Consider the following 21,241-nt stretch of genomic DNA (forward strand, 5'->3'; position numbering starts at 1 on the left):
CCAGCCCCCACTCACCAGAATGGCAGCCCAGGTGGGTCACGTGTCTCTTGTTCTCTCCCTGGCCTTCCAGAGGCACAATGCCCAGCACACCTGCCAAATAAACACAGTTGCTCTGACTTCCAGAAAAATGGGGACCATCTACCTCCCAGTCTAGGACTCCCAGGGTACACAGATCTAAAAGCTCAGCCTTGGACCTTCCTAGAGCCTCCACCAATTGTAAGATCCCATCCCTCTAGGCATAGTAATTGGCCCAGGATTAGGTGCTTGCCTCACATAAGAACCTTCCGTGACACTGGAGATATAGAAGATACTGGGGAAAGAGACTCTTTCTGGCACTGGGGATCATAAGAGGTAAGGTGCCAGCAGCTGCCATTTTTCTCAGCTTTACCTAAGAAAGAAGCTATTACCCAAGGGCAACAGAGCTGAGGGCAAGAGAGAAGCCAGTACTTATAGCACGCATGAGCCCTGGATACAGCTCTGCCTGAAACCCCTGGACTTCTTAGATATACAAGTCAAAAGGATATCATTCTTTTTTTTTTTTTTAACAAGTTTTTAAAATAATATATTTTATTGATTTTTTTACAGAGAGGAAGGGAGAGGGATAGTTAGAAACATCGATGAGAGAGAAACATCTATCAGCTGCCTCCTGCACACCCCCCACTGGGGACGTGCCCGCAACCAAGGTGCATGCCCTTGACCGGAATCAAGCCTGGGACCTTTCAGTCCGCAGGCCGACGTTCTATCCATTGAGCCAAACCAGTTAGGGCAAGGATATAATTCTTGCTTAAGAATTCAGTTTGTGCCCTAGCTCGTTTGGCTCAGTGAATAGAGCGCTGGCCTGCTAACTGAAGGGTCCCAGGTTCAATTCCAGCCAAGGGCACATGCCTGGGTTGCAGGCTCGATCCCCAGTGGGGGACGTGCTGGAGGCAGCCAATAAATGATTCTCTCTCATCATTGATGTTTCTCTCTCTCTCTCTCTCCCTCTCCCTTCCTCTCTGAAATCAATAAATAAATATATTTTAAAAATTAATCATTCAGTTTGAGGTTTGAGTTATCACTGGAAACCAAAAGAGTCCCAACTAACGCAAGGAGTTTTATAAATCTTGGTATTCCTATTGATCCTAACCACCCTAGGCTCCCAGACAAGGAGTGGGGAGCATATGGAGACAACTCGAAAACAAAGGCAACAGCCCCCCCCCCCCCCCCCCCGGACCATGCTCTTGAAGACCGCAGCCAACACGGTTTATACAAAGTATACACACACATTCTCACCAAAACCGATCTGATTACTGCATGTTGACCAGTTTGTAGGGATCTAAGGCCCTGCATAGTGCTAACTTCTGAACTCCGTGAGACCCCTCCAAACCTCCAGCCTGCAATGAGTCTGCCCTTCTGCCCCATCCTATTTGGGTGACAATGTCTGAATCTCCACACCCATGTCCACCTCCCTACCTGTACGGTCGGAGTTGAAGGCGATCAAGCTGCAGCTGGATTTGATATGGTTCCCACAAGACGGGGTAGTTCCTGCTCGAAGGTCAGTGATCCAGGCCTGGAAAGAAAGAATAAGAACCCTGAAGGCCAGGGCTCTACAACTGCCTAAAACAAGGGTTGAGGCATGATTCAGGGAACCTTAAAGCTGCACCATCAGCGATGCATTCCTTTGGATCCAACTCTGTCCCCATTCACACAGTCCCTTAGATAATGCAAAATGTTCTTGAAATGATAACCTAAGTCATAAAGGGGCCAGATTTGCTTATTAAATCAGTTCTCTGATAAGGGAGAGGAGGCTGTCAAAAGGAAACTCAGGCTGAATGAAGTCAAGGGGCTAACGGGGCAGTGTTCACTCACATTTGAGTGCAGTTTCTGTTAAAGGGATTAGAGAGAAACAGAGAACAGAGAAGTGAGCACCTAGACAGAAAACAGACTCAACTTCTTCAACTGTATTGCTGAAGACTTCCGAAATCTGAGTCCAGGGGTCTTCTCCAAACACCAGGAGAAAACACACAAGCCCAGAGAAGGGTAAAAGCAAGGCCTTTCCAGGAAATCCCACAGACGGTGAATGACACACTGCCAAGAAGAGGCAATAATGTTAACACCCCCACACCTGAAGGAGCAGAGGAGCACTTTTTCTGAAACTAAGATAGGCGAGGTCCGCATGTTTTCTCTGTTGGTATCAAAGCATCATTCAACACTCCTTCTTGCCACCCAACAATCTAGCACTCACATTTCCCCAATTACCCACCCACAGTGTCCCGGAAACCACCTCCACCACACGTTTCATTTTCAATGTTCACCTGCCTCTGATAAAAGAACATTATCATTTTGCATTCTTTTCCCCTCCTGATTCATGTTTACAATACAAATACAGTGACAGGAAATACTTTTGAAAACAAGAACAGATCACCTGTTCTCCCATTTCCCTAATATAAACTGTTTTAAATTTCCTCCGTAATCTGTTTCCATGCCTGTCTGTTTACCTTGCTGGAACGAGGACCACCTGGGAACAAGCCCCCGGGACCCTCAGGGCCACCCCAGACCCTGCCAAGCAGTACTTACTGCACTCAGAGGGATGTTCTCAATGCAAATCTGAGCATCTCTCCCCAACCCCCACCCCATCTCCTTTCCTAACTCCCCATTGCACTCAGAAGAAAAGCCAACTTCTTCCTGTGGCCTTCGGATTCTGCAAGATTGTTCTGGACTCATTGGGCAATATGCTTCCCCGTCACGGCCTTCCATCCACCATGGCCCACTTCCGTTCCCCCACCAGGCACTTTTCCACCCCACTCTCCCTCTAGCTGGCTGCTTCCCACCCTTCTAGCCTCAGCTTAAATGTCACTTCCTCCCAGCAGCCCGCCCTGATCACCCTGGTGAGATTAACCTCCACCTCACTGTCCACCTCTGTCTCTGCAACCTGCCCTGATTATGCAGGGCATTTATTAAAACTTGCAATGCCCTTGTATGCCTGGTCTGCTTGCTGGCTGTCTCCCTCGTGAGGCTGTATGCAACACAGGAAGGAAAAGTGCTGTCCTATTCACTGTTGTGGCTCCAGCAGCTGGGCACAGTGCATGGCAGATGCAGGGGAAATACTGTCAGAAGGTGAAAAACAGCCTTCTTCCCCCAGCTGCCCTGATGTGCGTTGGCCCCTGAAAGGGTCACTAGATAGGGTCAGTTCGTAGGCCCACCTATTGAACCACACTGCCAGGCCTTCCAAATAACATGAGCAGCAGCGGACCAGGGGTGGCATCATCTCTGAAGCACACTCCTCGTGAGGCCCGCTGCCCTGCAGGAGCCTGAGAAGTCCCCCAGTACCTCTGGGCTCCACCTCCTCGGGCTTCTCGAGGCCCCATCCAGCCCCCGGCAGCATCACCCCGAGAGGAGGAAGCGCCGGCGGAAACCCGAAGCAGAGGTGCGGCTCCCCGCGTCCATCTGACACAGCCGGCCTCGTCAAGGCCAGGGCAGAAAGGGGCATCTCCCACACCCCAGCCCCAGGCAGGAGTGACTGGGACGTCAGGGAGGAGGAGCTGGCGCCAGAAGCGGCCGAGCCGCGGCTCCCCGGCGAGGCCGACCGGAAGCCGAGAAGGCAGGCAGCCTTGCGGGCTTCAGGCCTTGGACTGGCCGGGTGGGCTTATGCCACCTCGGGGGCCCCGGGGCCAGGCAGGCGGGCCGACCGGCCGCGGGTCTCACCGAGCGGCCAGAGAGCGTCTCGGGAGCTGCGGACACTGCCCGCCGGGTGGCGACGGGGCGGCCCGGACGCCGGTCCCGGGCCTGAAGGGGGCGCCTCGGGACAGACGGGGATCCCGGAGAGGGATCCGAAGGGGAAGGGGGCATGGGGCCGGGAAGGGGAAGGGGGTGCGGGGTCTGCGGGCCGGGCTCACCTCACGGCGGGGCGGCCGGGCCTCTGTATGCCGGAACTTGGACACCTTGAAGCGGCTCATGGCGACAGGGACGGTGACAAGCCCAGGTTCGAAGACCCGGGCGTCGGCTCTCAGGTGCACTGCGAGCAGCCGCGAATCCCGCGGCCTCCGGCTCCACCCGCGGCCCGCCGCCCTCGGCCACGCCCCTGCACATCTCGGCCAATCGTAGTCCGCTCCGGCCCGCTGGGCCCCGCCCCCTGCTCCCCTCCCTCCGCGCCGGGACCGGATGGCAAAGGGGCCGATGGCGCGAGTGGGGAGGTCACGTACGTGCGCTGACTGGCCCCGGCCAAGCGGTGCGTGCGTGGGGGCTACAGCCGCAATTTTGTGTGCGGGGATTTGCTTTCCAAGGGGCGGGGCGCCGCGCCATCCCGGGGGAGAAGAGGGGGCTGGAATGAACTAGCTGCATTTCAGGGACGGGAACTCGGTCCTGGAGAGAGGAGCCACCGGTCCAAGTCGCACAGATAGTGAGTGGCAGCGAGGGAACAGGAGCCCAGGTCTGACTCAAATCCTTGCCCGTGGGGTCTGCCCTAAAGCCTCTGCATCCCACCCACCCTGCCTAGGCCAGGTGGTCTCTGCGGGAGGGATGGGGCCTTCAGCATCCCCTTATTAGGGCATGCCTTGGCTTCAGGCCTTGGGCGCTGTGAGGCGGGGCTCCTCTAAGTAAATCCAAGTATCATTTACAGATAAACTGAAAGGGCAAAAGATAAGGGCAATGGCGAATCCTTTAAATACCAAATGTGCCCTACCGGCGCTGCTTGCTTAGTCCAGGACAACTCTGGAGAAAAGAGAGCGGGTTCATTTCACCTGAGGCCATTCATTGCACAAGCATTTCTCTTCCTTTAAAAAAATTGACTCCGCCCTAGCTGGTTTGGCTCAGTGGATAGAGTTTCGGCCTGCGGACTGAAGGGTCCTGGGTTCGATTCCCGGTCGGGGGCCCATGCCAGGGTTGCGGACTTGGTCCCCAGTGTGGGACGTGCAGGAGGCAGCCAATCCGTGATTCTTTCTCATCGTTGATGTTTCTGTCTCTCTCTCCCTCTCCCTCTGTCTGAAATCAATAAAAATATTTAAATAAATAAATAAATAAATAAATAAATAAATAAAATTTGACTCCATGATTCCAGAATATACTTTCTGAATAAGGACAGACATCTGTTTAGGTGTGTCTGAAAAACAGACTTTGATCTGAGGAATGGGAATAATTGGTTGGAAATGCCAACTGCTGTGAAAATTTCCTTTGCAACAGCCTGCTGCAGACAGAGCTTCACTTGGGGTAGGCTGTACACAGGGTGATAATGAAAGCTTGGCCTGGCAATGGGCACAGATTGATACCAAAATGCAAGTTCTCTTTTCAGTTCAGTGAGGACAAAGAGGAAACTTACCAGTATCCTACTACGTGAGTAAGAGTAACTTTGTCCTCCATAATCTAAAAATAGGAGGTCAGCCTAGCTGGCGTGTATGGACCTATGAACCAGGAAGTCACGGTTCTGGTCAGGGTACATGCCCAGGTTGTGTGCTCGGCCCCCAGTGTGGGGCGTGCAGGAGGCAGCAGATTAATGATTCTCATCATTGATGTTTCTGTTTCTTCCTTTCCCTTCCTCTCAGAAATCAATAAAACTATATTTTTTTTAAAAATAAAAATAGGTCAGTATCGTTGACTAAAGCCTAGGATTTGGAATTCTATGCAGTCTGGCAGCTTTCTCATGGCACATACTTTTCAGACTTAAATTCCAGCAGCTTTGGAACAGGCACCATCAGTGCAGTCTTGAGTTGGTTGTAACGTACAGCTATTGCTTCTCTATCTTTTTTTTTTTATAATATATTTTTATTGATATCAGAGAGGAAGGGAGAGGGATAGAGAGGTAGAAACATCAATGATGAGAGAGAACCATTGACTGGCTGCCTCCTGCAAACCCCCCACTAAGGATCAAGCCACTTCTCTCTTTTTTTTTAAATTGTGGTAAAAACATGTAAAAAAGTTTACCATTTATTTTTATTTTTTTAATTTTGATTTATTTATTTTTAATATATTTTTATTTATTTTATAGAGGAAGGGAGAGGGAGAGATAGAAACATCAGTGATGAAAGAGAATCATTGATCGGCTGTATCTTGCATGCCCCACACTGGGCATGTGCCCTGACTGGGAATGGAACCGTGACCTCCTGATTCATAGGTCCACACCCAACCACTGAGACACACTGGCTGGGCCTAAATTTTTATTTATTGATTTGAGAGAGAAACACTGATTTGTTGTTCCACTTATTTATGCATTCATTGGTTGATTGTACATGCCCTGAGGGATGTACAGGATGTACATAAGGATGATGCTACCTGACCTACTTGGCCAGGGCTAAATTTTACCATTTTAAAGTGTACAGTTCAGTAGTCTTAAGGACATTTACAGGGTTGTACAACAGATATTCTTAAGAAAGTAAATTTTAGCTGAAACTGGTTTGGCTCAGTGGATAGAGCGTTGGCCTGCAGACTGAAAGATCCCAGGTTCGATTCCGGTCAAGGGCATGTACCTTGGTTGCGGGCACATCTGTGCAGGAGGCAGCTGATTGATGTTTCTCTCACATCAATGTTTCTGACTCTCTATTCTCTCCCTCTCTGTAAAAAAATCAATAAAATATATTTTTTTTTTAAAAAGAAAGTAAATTTTATGTGCTTTTTCTCACAAAATTTTTAAAATATAAAGCAACTATACAACTATTGCGAAGTTTATGTAAACCTCCCATTATTTCCTTTATGTCACTTCATTGTTATCCCTAAATTCGCCTTTGTTTTTTGCCTAAACGGGCACAGTCAGCTAGTGGGAAAGTCTTTCATCCACAGAGGTAACATAGGCTAAATCTGGTCCACATATATGTTTTAGTTGGTTCACTTAGTGTTTTAAAAATTGGGACACTTCCTAAAAGTTTGGATTTCAGCTTCTCTTGAAAAACAAAACCCCGATCTTCACTCTCAGGAGAGAGAGAAGCCATGACCTGGCTGTGCTAGATCATGTGACTGTATTTCCACAAACGGGGGGCTGGTAGAAGCAGAGTTGGAGAGTGTCCTCTTTCCTATTCCCACAGTGACCAACCTGAGCTCCACAGCAGAGGAGAAGGAAGGGCCAAAATGACATGAAGACCCAGAGAGTGACCATCTTACATGTTCCCAGATCCGTTCTGGCTGGAGAAAGTGATTCTTTCTAGTAGAAAGTTCAGAGCTCTAAGGCTGCTGCAAACTTGAGCACAATAAATTACTTCATGAATTACAACATTGAACTGACATCCTCTAAGATTCTTTCCAGTCCCATGAGCCTATGAATTACCAGCTTTGTTCCTTTATGCTCCTAGTAATTCCACTTCACTGTCTTTAAGAACCCTGGAAGACACCTCTCAACTCTAAAAGGCAGTCTATCAAATGTGGGTCAAATGCCAGCAATATGAGGATGTCTGGTTAGCTTGGTAAATGGCAGAATGATTTCAATTTCACAGGGCCTGTTTCCAAGAATGATTAATAACAAACAAGAATTTAGGAGGCCACTGTACGGAAGTCCTCATTTTAGAAAATTCAAAGCATTTTATGTAACTGAAGAAAGAAACATTAGCAGAAAGAAAAATGACCAGCAAGGAAAAAGAGGGCAAAACCCACACAAAAGCATCAAAGAGACTTAAGATATATTCTTATTTTGAACTATGACACCATCCCTGGCCAGGTTGCTCAGTTGGTTGGAGCATTGTCCTGTACACCAAAAGGTTTTGGGTTGGATTCCGGGTCAGGGCACATACCTAGGTTGTGGGGAAATTTGCAGAAGGCAACCAATGGATGTTTCTCTCTCACATTGATGTTTCTCTCTCTCTCTCTCTCTCTCTCTCTCTCTCTCTCTCTCTCAAAATCAATAACAAAACATATCTCTGGGTGAGGATAAAAAAACAACAAAACTATGACACTAAAGAAGACATTTTCTGTAGGATGTTCCCTTAATGTTTTCTAAAGTCAGTGGTTTCCATAGATCAGAGTTTTTGCAAGAGAGGAATAGATGAAGCAGCTTCAGTGCCTTAGATTTAGTTCCTTAGATTTAGTTATCTGCCCCTGAAATGGTTTATTAAGATGCACATTGGTGGCTCAGTGGTGGAGCGTCGACCTATGAACCAGGAGGTCACAGTTCGATTCCGGTCAGGGCACATGCCCCATTGGTTGTGTGCTTGATCCCCAGTGTGGGGTGTGCAGGAGGCAGCCAATCAATGCTTCTCTCTCATCATTGATATTTCTATCTCTCTCTCTCTCTCTCCCTCTCCCTTCCTCTCTGAAATCATTAAAAAAAATTTTTTTTCAAGATGCACATTGAAAAAAAATTTTTATAGGTAAGCCCTGCCTTGTTCATTTCAAGAGCTGGAGCAGAAAGGCATGTGCGGTTACCTCAGCATAGGAAACAAACAATTATGCAACAAAATACATTTCAAAAATTGGGAAAAACACTCATAATTCTCCCTTGCCAGCATCACTTTGTTGTTTCTCAAATGGAGGTGTACCCATGTGTTCTTGGGACTCTGAAGTTTTACTACTACACCTAATGATTTGTTTTTATTTTTATTTTTAATTCTCACCCAAGGATGTTGTTGTTTTTTTAAATTGATTTTAGAGAGAGAGGAAGAGAGAGAGAAACATCAATGTGAAAAACACGGATTGGTTGCCTCCCATATGCACCCGGACCAGGGATCGAACCCACAACTTTTTAGTGTAAGGGACTACGCTCCAACCAACTGAGCCACCCAGCCAGAGCTGGGTATTTTTGTTTTGTTTTGTTCTGTTTTTCAATCCTCACTCGAAGATATTTTTCCATTGATTTTTTGAGAGAATGGAAGAGAGAGGTTTAAAGACAGAGAGAAACACATCGATTGGTTGCCTCTGCATGAGCCCTGACCAGGGCCCGGGTTGGGGAGAAGCCTACAACCGAAGTATATGCCTTGACCGGAATTGAACCCAGGACCCTTCAGTCCACAGACCAACGCTCTATCCACTGAGCCAAACCAGCTTAAGCCCACCCAGAGCTGTTTTGATTTTTTTTTTTTTTTGCAGTAACTTGCAAAATACAGTATTTTAACAGAGACACAAAACGATAATTCACAACTAAGGGGCAGTTTCATAGAAAAGACCATCCTTGCCCTAGCTGGTTTGGCTCAGTGGATAGAGCATCAGCCTGTGGACTGAAGGGTCCTGGCTTTGATTCAGGTCAAGGGCACATGCCGGGCTGTGGGCTCAAGCCCCAGTAGGAGGCATGCAGGAGGTAGCCAATCAATGATTCTCTCTCATCATTGATGTTTCTCTCTCTCGCTCTCTCTCTCCCTCACTCTTCCTCTCTGAAACCAATAAAAGATATTAAAAGAAAAGATCATTCTTTTCTAAGTTGTTCATTTTCACATTGGAGTCTACTGATTGCCAGAGGACCCAGAACTTTATTCTCAGTGTCTGTGATCTTTCTTTTTTCCTTGGAGAAAGTTCCTTTCATTTTTCAGGTTTGCAAAGCATTAGTTTAAGCCTAGTTTGGGCAGAAGAATATTTAGCTTCCAGCTGGAGCCACCTGTTGTTTAAAGGGCCTTTTAGGAAATCATTAGCACAGAAAGCCCAGGCAACTGAGAGGAGGGCACAGTTCACCTCCTCCTTCTGCAGGGAACTGCAGACACTGCAGATGTCATGTCCGGGAGCATCTGGATTATGCATTTCACACCCCCTTGGAATCATCCCCTACTCTCTTGGGGAGGAAAGGAAATGCTACAACTAGAGAAACTGTGAGCTAGCTTTTATTGCTTCTGAAGAGACTGACTGAGGACCTTCTGCCCTCCGGGAAAGGGTTCCTCACATGAGGAGGTAAGCAGTCCTCCCATGGATTAGCCATGGACTTTACCAGTCCCATTGTACCTTGGACGGTCAGTATCTGCAGGATATTACAGAGTAGAGCATACTTAAAACTTCCTGCTAGCTCTCACAGATCTCACTGCCTCAGGGGAGCAGCAAGGGTTCAGTGGAACATTAAAATGAAAAGGGCAGAGGGGGAGATGCTTGAGAAACCGGTGTGCTTTTTGCAAATAACATTTGTTTCTCTTTAAAGCTAAAGTTTTTGGCTTTAGACTGGAGAAGGGAGTGGGGGGAGGGGGAAGGCACACAACATATTCTGCCTGGGAGTGTGGGTCCGCATGGCCTGTGTGCTTATCTCAGTTTTTGCTAACAAGCTTAGGATGGGTCCATTAGTAGCCACCATCACCCACTCCATTACCTTGGGGTTCTCTCCTTCCTAAAAGCAAAGAATAATCAGCCTTCCTGCTCTCCCCTAAAACAAGAACACACCCGTCCTTTCAATGTGAAGGATTTTTACTGTTAATAACTATGGGGACTATACAACTGAAACTAATATAAAATAATACTGAATGTCAACTGTAATTGTAAAACATTTTTAAAAATTAAAAATCACCATGGGGAAATAGATGGGGGAGGGGGAAACTAAAATACCCCAAAATGAGGAAGTTACAAGACTGACAAAGTTTTCATATTAGTGAGCTCTGCTCTAGTTCCTAACTCACCCTGAGGTGGTAAATGCAAGTTCCTTTGCCTCTTGTTCTCATTTTTTTTTTAAAAATATATTTTTTATTGATTTTTTACAGAGAGGAAGGGAGAGGAATAGAGAGTTAGAAACATCGATGAGAGAGAAACATCAATCAGCTGCCTCCTGGACACCGCCCACTGGGGGGATGTGCCTGCAACCAAGGTACATACCCTTGACTGGAATTGAACCCGGGACCCTTCAGTCCGCAGGCCGACACTCTATCCACTGAGCCAAACCGGTCAGGGCTTGTTCTCAGTTTTTATTTCTGAAAGTTTTACTTCTCAACCAACACCCTGTAGGTTTTGGGCTCCCTGTGGGAAATAACTGTGTCTGAGCTCTGCTTGGCATATAGAATGGTAAAGAACATTTTAATACTTTTAAAAAATATATATTTTATTGATTTTTCACAGAGAGAAAGGGAGAGGGATAGAGAGTTAGAAACATCGATGAGAGAGATACATCGACCAGCTGCCTACTGCACACCCCCCACCGGGGATGTGCCTGCAACCAATGTACATGCCCTTGACCGGAATCAAACCTGGGACCCTTCAGTCCGCAGACCGACGCTCTATCCACTGAGCCAAACCGGTTTCGGCCATTTTAATACTTTTTAAAATTGATTTCAGAGAGAGGACGGGAGAGAGATAGACACATCAATGATGAGAGAGAATCATTGATTGGCTGCCTCCTGCACGCCCCCTAATAGGGATTGAGCCAAAAACCCTGGGCATGTGCCCTGATCAGGAATCCAACAGTGACCTCCTAGTTCATGGGTCCATGCTCAACCTCTGAACCATACTGGCCGGGCAGGACTAATATCTATTGAACATTTATTATGTGCCAAGTACTATAAGAAGCTTTTACATGGTTATCTCACTCTTCAGATGATCCTTAGTGGTCCTTACTGTTATGTCCCCTTTTTAGAGAAAGGAAACTGAGGCACAGAGGTAAAATAAGTTGCCCACGGATACATGGCTGGTAATCGGGCAAGTTGGGATTCAGGCAGTGTGACTCCAGAGCCCATAGTCTTAACCACTATGCTGGAAACATTTTTAAAAAAATATAATTTATTGATTTTTTTTTTTTACAGAGAGGAAGGGAGAGGGATAGAGAGTTAGAAATATTGATGGGAGAGAAACATCAATCAGCTGCCTCCTTCACACCCCCTACTGGGGATGAGCCCGCATCCAAGGTACATGCCCTTGACCGGAATTGAACCTGGGACCCTTCAGTCCGCAGGCGACGCTGTATCCACTGAGCCAAACCGGTCAGGGCCATTGCTTGATTCTTATAAGAGCCCTGACTGGGGACTGAATCCATAACCTTGATTGATTCTTGTATATGCCCTGACTGGGTATTGAACCTGAAACCTTGGCATATCTGGAGGATGCTCCAACCAACTGAGCTACCTGGCCAGGGTCTGGGCAGTGGTTTTTAAACTTCTTTGAATCTCAGAGCCTGCGGAGAATTTTATTGATGAAAGCTATATATTAACATACACATACACAAAAATTTAGTGTACAATGGGGAGAGAGAGAGAGAAAGAGCACAGATCATCTTAAAACCATCCATGAACCTTCAGGTTCCCTTTCTATTATTTGCGGTGGTGGTGGAAGTGTGCAGATTTACTAGGCAAGGTTTACCTTTCTGGCCTCATCCCCATCACACACCCTAAGCTTAGGGTTTAAGCAAACAGGGTACGCACTTTCCATCTTTAGACATCTGCTTTTGAATCTCTTGCTCCTTGGAATAATCTTCCCCTCCATGCCTACCTGACTCACTTTTTTTTTTTTTTTTTACCGGAATGATACTTCTCAGATGCTTTCCCCGGCACCTCAACCCCCCAACCTCCGAGAAATCCTTTCACCTGTGTGCCTGCAATCTATTAAATACCTACTACCATAGCAATGAGTTATTAGCCTGCCTCTCTCGACTCATCGTTGTGCTCCTCCAGAGCAGGGATGTTATGTCATTCATTGTATTCCCGATATTCTAGTACGTGCGCGACACGTAGTAGAGCCTCACAACGTTTATTTGTTTGGGGGAACGGGGATCTTACTCTGCGACCTGCAAGTTCACTACTGGTTTGGAGACTAACATGCTTAGGAGAGACCTGAGCGACCAAAGGCAGCCGCGTGGGAAATTAGCCAGAGAAAGTGAGCTTGAGGAAAGGCTTTGGGAGTAGAAACGCCGAGCCCTCGTGCAGACACCGGGTGAGTAACGCTCACGCCAAAAGTCAGGGTCAGGAGAAAGGAAGCCGCGCACTGTATGCTGGGATCTGCGCGACAGACGCCGAAAGGCATGCCAGGATTTGTAGTCCTGTTCCTTGCCAGGCGCCTCAGTTACATTCGGCTACCTTCAGCCACGTCCTTATACAGATAAGGGGCAGTCTTGATTATCCAGCACATAATTACGAGGTTCTCCAGGGCAACTATGTCTGGTAGTAGTCTTCAGAGCAAACCTCATTTTCAGCTTTGGCTACCAAGAAGACGCATTACATACGGCTATACGTGCGCACGCTTGAATTCCTGCGTGCGGGTGCAGCGGGTCGCGCCTCCTCTCCCTCCCGGGTGCGCCGGCGCAGCGCATGCGCGAGTTGTCCACGTGAGGCCTCCTAGAGCCGGGTGGCGCAGGCGTAGTGTCCCCGGGCCAAGATGGCGGCGCGGTGCTCCACACGCTGGTTGCTGGTGGCTGTGGGAACCCCTCGGCCGCCGGCTGCAGCGGGGACAGGGGCCCGGCCGCCCAGGGGGGGCGTAGTGGGGGCGTCGCTGGGCCGCAAGCTGAGCGTTACTGCTTTCGCGCCTTCCCTGGGAACTCGCGGCCAAGGGGCGCTACTGACATTGAGACCCGGTGTCAGCCTCACAGGTGAGGGCAGGCTCCGGCGCCCGAGTAGGGGCTCCAAGGCCTGGAAGGGAGTGACTCACCTCGCTCTAGTTAGGGGAGTAGCGGGGTGAAGGGTGATTAACGATGCGTATGTGGAATTGCTTGGGGAGACGGGCAAGCAGGAGGCCCCAGTGACTACTCGGTGAACGAGATTTGCTGCCTGGAGCTCCCGGCGGCGAGGGAGAAACGTCCCGTAGGCCGTGAACCTTCACCTCTGTGTCAACATTTCTGGAGGCCTCTTTCCTGCCTGCCGCTGCGCCCTATCCCCATTCCTTTCTCTTCCCTGCACCTTCTAGCCTGTAGCGGAAGGGAGGAGGTCACTGCCATTCTGGTGAGCATCTACTCTTGTGCTAGGCACTTCGTACCTCATCTGATTTCACAGTAACAGCACCCTGCAAGGTGGGAATTGTCATCCCTATTTTAAAGAATGGGAAATTGAAATTCTAGCAGGGGAACTGACTTGCCCAAGGTCATAAAGTTAGATTAAGAAAAGTTGTCTCAAGCCCAGAACTGTACTTTCATAATTTTCACGCTTTCCACCACATGGTATAAGTTGAAGGTTACACTGAACAGTCTCTTTTAGAAGTCCTTAAGTTGGTAACTGTATTAAAAAATACAAACATTTGTTGAGCACTTACTATGCACCAAGCATGAACATTTCCATGTGATAGACACTTGTTATTTCCATTTTGTAGATTAAAAAAAAAAACAACCAACAACTGAGGCTTGGATGTTAAACAACTTGTAGGATGTCATAAAGCTAAAAAGTGGTAAAACCTTGATTCAAAGCCTGCTGCTTACTTAATAGCCTGGGTGATAGTGAATTAATATTTATTAAGGCTTTAGGTGCTTCGCCATGATAGTTTTTCATGTTGTGTGTTGGATGGCTTCCATTATTGTGAGAGAAGGAAGGAGGAATCATTGAACCTGAATGTGCCTGAATTGTGCTAGTTGATTCTGTGCCCTAGAATTTGTGTAAATGAAATTTAAGCTATCTGTAACCTTACAAAGGTGGTTAATTAAAGGGCCCTGACAAGATAATTTCCTATTGGGTTCCAGTTTTGTTAATGCTGTCATTCAACTATTAGTAATTGCGATTACTTCATACAGTGAGCACACTTACCTCACGTGTGTGTGTGTGTGTGTGTGTGTGTATGAATTATTTAATCCCTTTGAGCTTCTTTGCTTACCTGAAAATTTATTCATTTGCAGGTATGTACTGAGAGTCTGTCTTATGCGATAGCCTCTGTTCTAGGTATTGGGGATACAAGATTGGCTGTGATTTTGGTCAAGTTATCCCATTTTTTAATTTTGTTCTTGCCATCTGTATTGCCTCATAGATGGAGCAGTAGTCTGCCCAAGATTCCTCAGGATTATTTGGAGTGATGTCATTCTGTATTTCTCAGTATGAGTAAAAATGGTCATTTTTATATTTTGCTAACATTTTCTAATGTCTAGCTAAATTTGTTCATATTACAGCCCTAGCTGGTTTGGCTCTGTGGATAGAGTATCAGTCCGCAGATCGAAGGGTTCTGGGTTCGATTCTGGTCAAGGGCACGTACTTTGGTTGCAGGCTCCTCTTGGGCCCGGGCCCTGGTCAGGGTGCGTGCAGGAGACAACTAATCAATGTGTTTCTCTCTGTCTTTCTCTCTCTCTTCCCCTCTCTAAAAAAAATCAATGGTAAGATATCCTCGGGTAAGGATTAACAACAACAACAAATTGTTCATATTACATTTGTACAAGTTGGGGAGCATTTTTTAAAAATATGTTTTTATTGATTTCAGAGAGAAGAAGGGAGAGGGAGAACATCAGTGATGAGAGAGAATCATCCATCAGCTGCCTCCTGCACACCCCCTACTGGGGATCCAGCCTGCAATACTGGGCTTGTGCCCTGACGGGGAGGTCATGGGTTGATGCTCAACCACTGAGTCACACTGGCTGGGCTGGAGAGCATTTTTGATAATTTTGTGTGTGTGTGTGTGCGTGTGTGTGTGTGTGTGTGCGTGTGTGTGTGTGTGTGTGTGAGTGAGAGAGAGAGACAGACAAGTATTAAGTGCTGAGCCTTATATGCAGCCATTACTAAGGAACTGCAGTCAGCTATCCTTTTACCGGTATCTCCAGAGAGCCCACAGCCCAAAATAGGTATGTTTTGTATCAGGTGAGAGGTGGCATCCTTCAAAATGCATTCTGATATCACATCTAAAGTCATCAACTTAGCTCCCAAATACTGGTCTGCGATTTCATCTCAAATCAAGTAGTACAATTAGGTGACATAGAAACACTTGACTTTTCTCCCAAGCACAGAAGGAAGGCAGTTATTTCCCTAGCGGCTAGCCAGTATGTGCCTGGTCAGAAATCTCACACCTTTTGGTGTACAGGACAGTGCTCCAACTAACCGAGTCTGGGCTATCGCTTATCTTGCCTCCTTTCTCCATATGCTTAACACCCTGGTTGTCTTTTATGCTCAGATTAATTTTAAGTAGTGTCCCAGTCCTCCTTGTTTGTTTTGTTTTGAGAGCTCTTCCTCATGCAAACCTGATCGCTTCCCTATTTAACACTTGCAGTGGCTTCCTATTGCCCTCAGTATAAAATCTAGACTCTTAGCATAGCTTAGAGGCCCTTCTGTTTATTTCTAGGCCCCATTAATCATCATCATTTCTAATCACCCCACCTCTAACTATCATCCCTGCCATCACCACAAACACTATACAGAGGCTGGAGCCTCACATGCATACACGTTTCGAGTTTAGTACCTGCAGTTCCTGAGTGCCCAGGAATGAACCACTCCCTCTAAACCAAAGGTGATCATATGATTTAGTCACCAAACAGGGCACTTTTGAAAGTCAAAGGGGATGCTGTTGCAGATAATGCCAGGACAACTGGGATAAATCTGGATGGATTTAAACCCCTCCTTAGTCTACAGTTTAACACCAGGAGCCTTAGAAGACCTCCCCTGAACTTGTTAGATTGGGTTGCCAGTGGGTGATTTTTACCCTCCAAGGGATGTTTAGTAATGTCATTTTTAGCTGCCAACTATAGAGTGGGAGACGGGGTAGGTGATGCTACTGGTAACTAGTTGGCCAGGAGTGCTACCAAACATCCTATAATACATACTAGGTATATTAGTTTTCTAAGGTCACCATAACCAAGTACTATAAACTGGGTGGTTTAAACAACAGAAACTTACTTTCCTTTTTTTGCTAGTTCTGGAAGCTAGAAGTCCAAGGTCAGTGTTTTGTCAGGATTGTTTCAAAGATCCTATCACCAAATACAGTCACCTGAGGTGCTGGAGGTTAGAACGTCAACATAGGGATTTGCAGGTGGGGCTCAAAATGGTTTTGACCAGCAATAGGACAGCTCCTGCTTCCATCCCCTGCTGAAACTGATCCCATCCTCCACTGCCGGAGGTTGAGAAACCTTGGTTAGGTGACTATTTCGTGTATTTCTCACTCTGCCTGTCCTTGTTCTAATATATCTTCACACTGCCTTCCAGACTCCCCTGTGGGACTGCTGAACTTGGAGGCATTGGTTTTGACTCTTTTACTCATCTTATATCCTCAGTGCCTAGTGCAGTGTTAAGATCTTGAGTAAATATAAGCTTCAGGAGGGCAGTGCCTTTGAAAGGCTGGCTGTCAAATCCCCATTGTGAAGCCTAGTGCTTGGTAGGGGCTCAGTGAGCATTTGCTGAATGAATAAATTGTGAATACAGAACTTATCCTCTCCAGACTAACGTTTGACTTGAAAACATGTAGCTGCCTCATGATCCTCATTTTTGACCCTCTTATCCCTTCTGCCTTAACACCCCCCTCCTATCTTCCAGTTGTCACAGGATGGGTTGGGGGTTAGGAGGCAGCACTGAAGATTACAGAGCAGCTCCCCAGGCTTCACTTGTGACAGCAATGTTAGCACTCTGCTTCATGCACAAAGGGCAGTTGAGTAGATGTGTCTGTTGGCCTTTCCACCTAGCTGCTGATGCAAGAGGCAGGGCATATGGCCACCTGCCTTTGCTTTGATTCCTTTCAGGTTGTTTGCTCTGTGGTAAACAGGTTCTGCCACAGGGCTTTTTAGTCTTGTGTGTCTATACATGTATTATTTTAGGGGAGGAGGTCAATGCTTTTATTAGATTCTCTGAGAGATGCGTGACACTAAAGACTACTGAGAACCGTTTAATTAACATAGTGGTTCCCAAACTTGAGCATTCAACAGGATCATCACCTGGAGGGCTTGTTGAACACAGCCTGCTGGGGAGCCACCTTCAGAATTTCTGATTCAGGCTAGTGGGGAGGGGGGGGGTAAGGGGGGCCTGAAAATGTGCATTTGTAATAAGCTGAACAGCTAATCCAGCTGTTCCTGGGACCACACTCTGGCACCACCCTATCCTGTGAGCAGATATCCAAGGTTGCTTGGTAGAGGGAAAGAACCTGAGGAGTTATTAAGCATTACTTGAGATAAAGTCTATGAAAATACCTGGCATGTGGTGAGTTCTCAAGCAGTGTAATGGGAGCTAACTCCCTTTTTAGTCATCTCCAGGTGCAGCCCCCATCTAGGGTACCGTTTGTTTGGTGGTTTAATGAGCTACATTGGTAGTTTAATCCAGCAGGATCAGCCCCACCCAGTGTTATATTCTTTGTATACAGTGGCCTCAGCCATTTAAAAAATATATTTTTGATTTCAGAGAGGAAGGGAGAAAAAGAGAGAGAAAGAAACATCAATTATGAGAGAGAATCATTGATCGGCTGCCTCCTGCACGCCCCACACTGGGGATTGAGCCCGCAACCCTGGCATGTGCCCTGACCAGGAATCTAACCATGACCTTCTGGTTCATAGATCGATGCTCAACCACTGAGCCACACCAGCTGTGCTGGCCTTAGCCATTAAAAAAAAAATATATATATATATATTAAAATTTATTTCAGAGAGAAAGGGAGAGGGGGAGAGAGAGAGAAGCATCAGTGATGAGAGAGAATCATTGATTGGCTGCCTCCTGTACGCTCCACACTGGGGATCAAGCACACAACCCTGGGCATGTGCCCTGACTGAAATTGAACTGTGACCTCCTGGTTCATAGGTTAACGCTCAACCATTGAGCCACACCAGCCAGGCACCTTAGCCATTTTTGAAGTGCAGTGGAGAACAGGCTCTAAAGTTGTGATCTATTTGCTACTTCACAGGTAAAACCTGGCTAGTTTACTCACAATTTCCTTTTGTTGAGCATATTCCCAAGTGATTTTCTTTTCTTTTTTCTTTTTTAGGAGTAAAAAGTTACCCTTTTGTTTGTACTGCCTCTTTCCACACGAGTACCCCTCTGGCCAAAGAGGATTATTACCAGATATTAGGAGTGCCCCGAAATGCCAGCCAGAAAGAGATCAAGAAAGCCTATTACCAGGTCTGTATGAAAGCCAGATTTTAGAGACAAGATTGTAGAAGGAATGCTATTGATTAGTCTGATACTGATTAGTGCCATGTGTATACACCCATACGAATAGGACACAGGCTGCTGATAGTATAGAATGATATGATAAAGATGGGCTTTGTTGAACTGTGTTTTTCAGTGCATGATACTGTACCCATTAATGCTTCAGAAAAGAGATTAAAAAATATTTTTTTCACAGCTGTGTGTGTGTTTTTTTAATATATTTTTATTGATTTCAGAGAAGGGAGTGGGAGAGAGAGATAGAAACATCAATGATGAGAGAGAATCATCGATCAGCTGCCTCTTGCATGCCTCACTCTGGGAATCGAGCCCACAACTCGGGCATGTGCCCTGACTGGGAATTGGACTGTTACCTCCTGGTTCATAGGTCGACACAGCCACCGAGCCATGCTGGCCTGGCCACAGCTGGTTGTTTTTTCTTTTCTTTAAAATAGCTGGTTTTGTACTTAAATTTATTCTGTAGTAGGCATGCTGGTTTAAGTTTTAGGTAGTCATTTTTTGCATTCAGATAAAAGTTTATGGACTTAAAATTATTTCTTCTCTTAACTCAAAAAGTGTGATATTTCCATCATCAGATCCCAGAATGTATTAGGACTATTCGTAAAGTGGCATGTGTGTTATTTATACCAGTGGTTCCCAGGTTTTTGCTCTGATAAAAAATTTAAATTAAAATAAAAAATGGGGACACCAGTGTAGGAGTGCCAACTTTTGTATTTTGTCTAATACCGATGTTAAAAATAACTACAGCCTATTAATGTCATTGGTAAGAGAAAGAGTATCTAAACACCATAAAAATAGGAAAGCCACAATATCAGAATAAAGAAGAGATCTTTAAATTAAATACGAACTGAATACAAAAATAAATTACCTTTATGAAAACTTTACTACAAGATTGTTTAAATTGAAAAAAAATTTTTTTGTGGGTGAGCAAAAACTTTGCAAGGCCAATATTTGTGAACCAAGTACTGATCAAGACAGACCTAACAGGTTATGGCTTGGATTGCTACTTCCTCCTCTTAATTTTTTTAAAGTGTCTAGTACACTGATTTTTAATATATTTAGAATTGTATAGTCATCATCACAATCAATTTTAGAACGTTTTCAACAACTCAGAAAGAAACCCCATACCATTAGCTCTTAGACCCCATTCTTTCTCCTCTACCCTTGCAGTTGCTAACCTTTCTATCTCTATGTATTTGCCTGGTGCAGACATTTTATAGAAATGAAATCCTACAACATATAGCCTTTAATGGCTGTCTTCTTTCACTTTAGCATATTTTCAAGGTTCATCCATGTTGTTACTTCATTCCTTTTTTTAAATATATATATTTATTAATTTCAGAGAGGAAGAGAGAGAGGGGGAGAGAGAGAGAAACATCAATGATGAGAGAGAATCATTGATTGGCTGCCTCCTGCATACCCCACACTGGGGATCGAGCCTGCAACTTGGGCATGTGCTCTCACCGGGAATAGAACCGTGATCTCTTGGTTCATAGATCAATGCACAATTACTGAGCCATGCTGGTTGGACTACTTCATTCCTTTTAATGGTCAAATAATATTTCATTACATGGATATGCTACATTTATTTGTCCATTCATCAGTTGATGGATATTTGGATTGTTCCCACTTTTCTGCTGTTATGAGTAGTGGTGCTGTGAATATCCATGTATAATTTTTGTGTAGACCTATGTTTTCATTACTCTTGGATACACACACACACACACACTTATACATATATTAGTGGCCCAGTGCACGAAATTCATGCATGGGTGTGTGTGTGTGTGTGTGTGTGTGTGTGTGTGTGTCTGTGTGTCCGTGTGTCCGTGTCCATTTCCGTGTCCCTCAGCCCGGCCTGCACCCTCTCCAATCTGGGACCCCTCACGGGATGTCCGTCTGCCGATTTAGGCCCGATCCCTGTGGGCCTAAACTGGCAGTCGGACATCCCTCTTGTAATCTGGGACCGCTGGCTCCTAACTGCTCGCCTGCCGGCCTGCTTGCCCCCAACTGCCTCCCCCCCTCGCCAGCCTGCTTGCCCCCAACGGCCCCCACTGTCCCCCTCCCCCCGCTGGCCTGCTTGCCCCCACTGTCCCCCCCCACTCGCTGGCCTGCTCGCCCCCAACTGCCCCCCCCGCCTGCCTGCTCGCCCCCAACTGCCCCTCACCACCGGCCTGCTCACCCCCAACCGCCCCCCTCCCACCGGCCTGATCGCCCCCAACTGCCCTCCCCTGCTGGCCTGATCTCACCTAACCGCCTCTGCCTTGGCCCCGCCACCATGGCTTTGTCCGAAAGGACTAAAGGACGAAAGGATGTCTGGAAGATCTCCTGGTCTAATTTGCATATTGCCCTTTTATTAGTATAGACTAGTGGTCGGCAAACTGCGGCTCGCGAGCCACATGTGGCTCTTTGGCTCCTTGAGTGTG

At 46.5% G+C, this 21,241-nt stretch overlaps 2 protein-coding genes across 3 annotated transcripts in view; one reads left to right on the plus strand and one right to left on the minus strand.

The window, feature by feature from the left end:
* Positions 1-4,033, minus strand: part of LOC307110897 (coronin-7) — a 57,617-nt gene extending 53,584 nt beyond the window's left edge. The window contains exons 1-3 of the mRNA XM_079790408.1: positions 3,876-4,033; positions 1,453-1,549; positions 16-90 (exon numbers count right to left, since the gene is read on the minus strand). Of these exons, the coding sequence (XP_079646534.1) occupies positions 16-90; positions 1,453-1,549; positions 3,876-3,935 (232 nt within the window). The 5' untranslated portion in view covers positions 3,936-4,033. The remainder of the gene's footprint in view (positions 1-15; positions 91-1,452; positions 1,550-3,875) is intronic.
* A 9,106-nt stretch (positions 4,034-13,139) lies between these two features.
* Positions 13,140-21,241, plus strand: part of DNAJA3 (DnaJ heat shock protein family (Hsp40) member A3) — a 33,841-nt gene continuing 25,739 nt past the window's right edge. For both annotated transcript variants that reach the window (XM_079787974.1, XM_079787975.1), the window contains exons 1-2: positions 13,140-13,366; positions 18,637-18,770. In XM_079787974.1, coding sequence (XP_079644100.1) covers positions 13,156-13,366; positions 18,637-18,770 — 345 coding nt within the window. In that variant the 5' untranslated portion in view covers positions 13,140-13,155. The remainder of the gene's footprint in view (positions 13,367-18,636; positions 18,771-21,241) is intronic.

The sequence above is a fragment of the Cnephaeus nilssonii genome (genome assembly GCF_951640355.1).
Source record: "Cnephaeus nilssonii genome assembly, chromosome: 2".
Classification (NCBI taxonomy): domain Eukaryota; kingdom Metazoa; phylum Chordata; class Mammalia; order Chiroptera; family Vespertilionidae; genus Cnephaeus; species Cnephaeus nilssonii.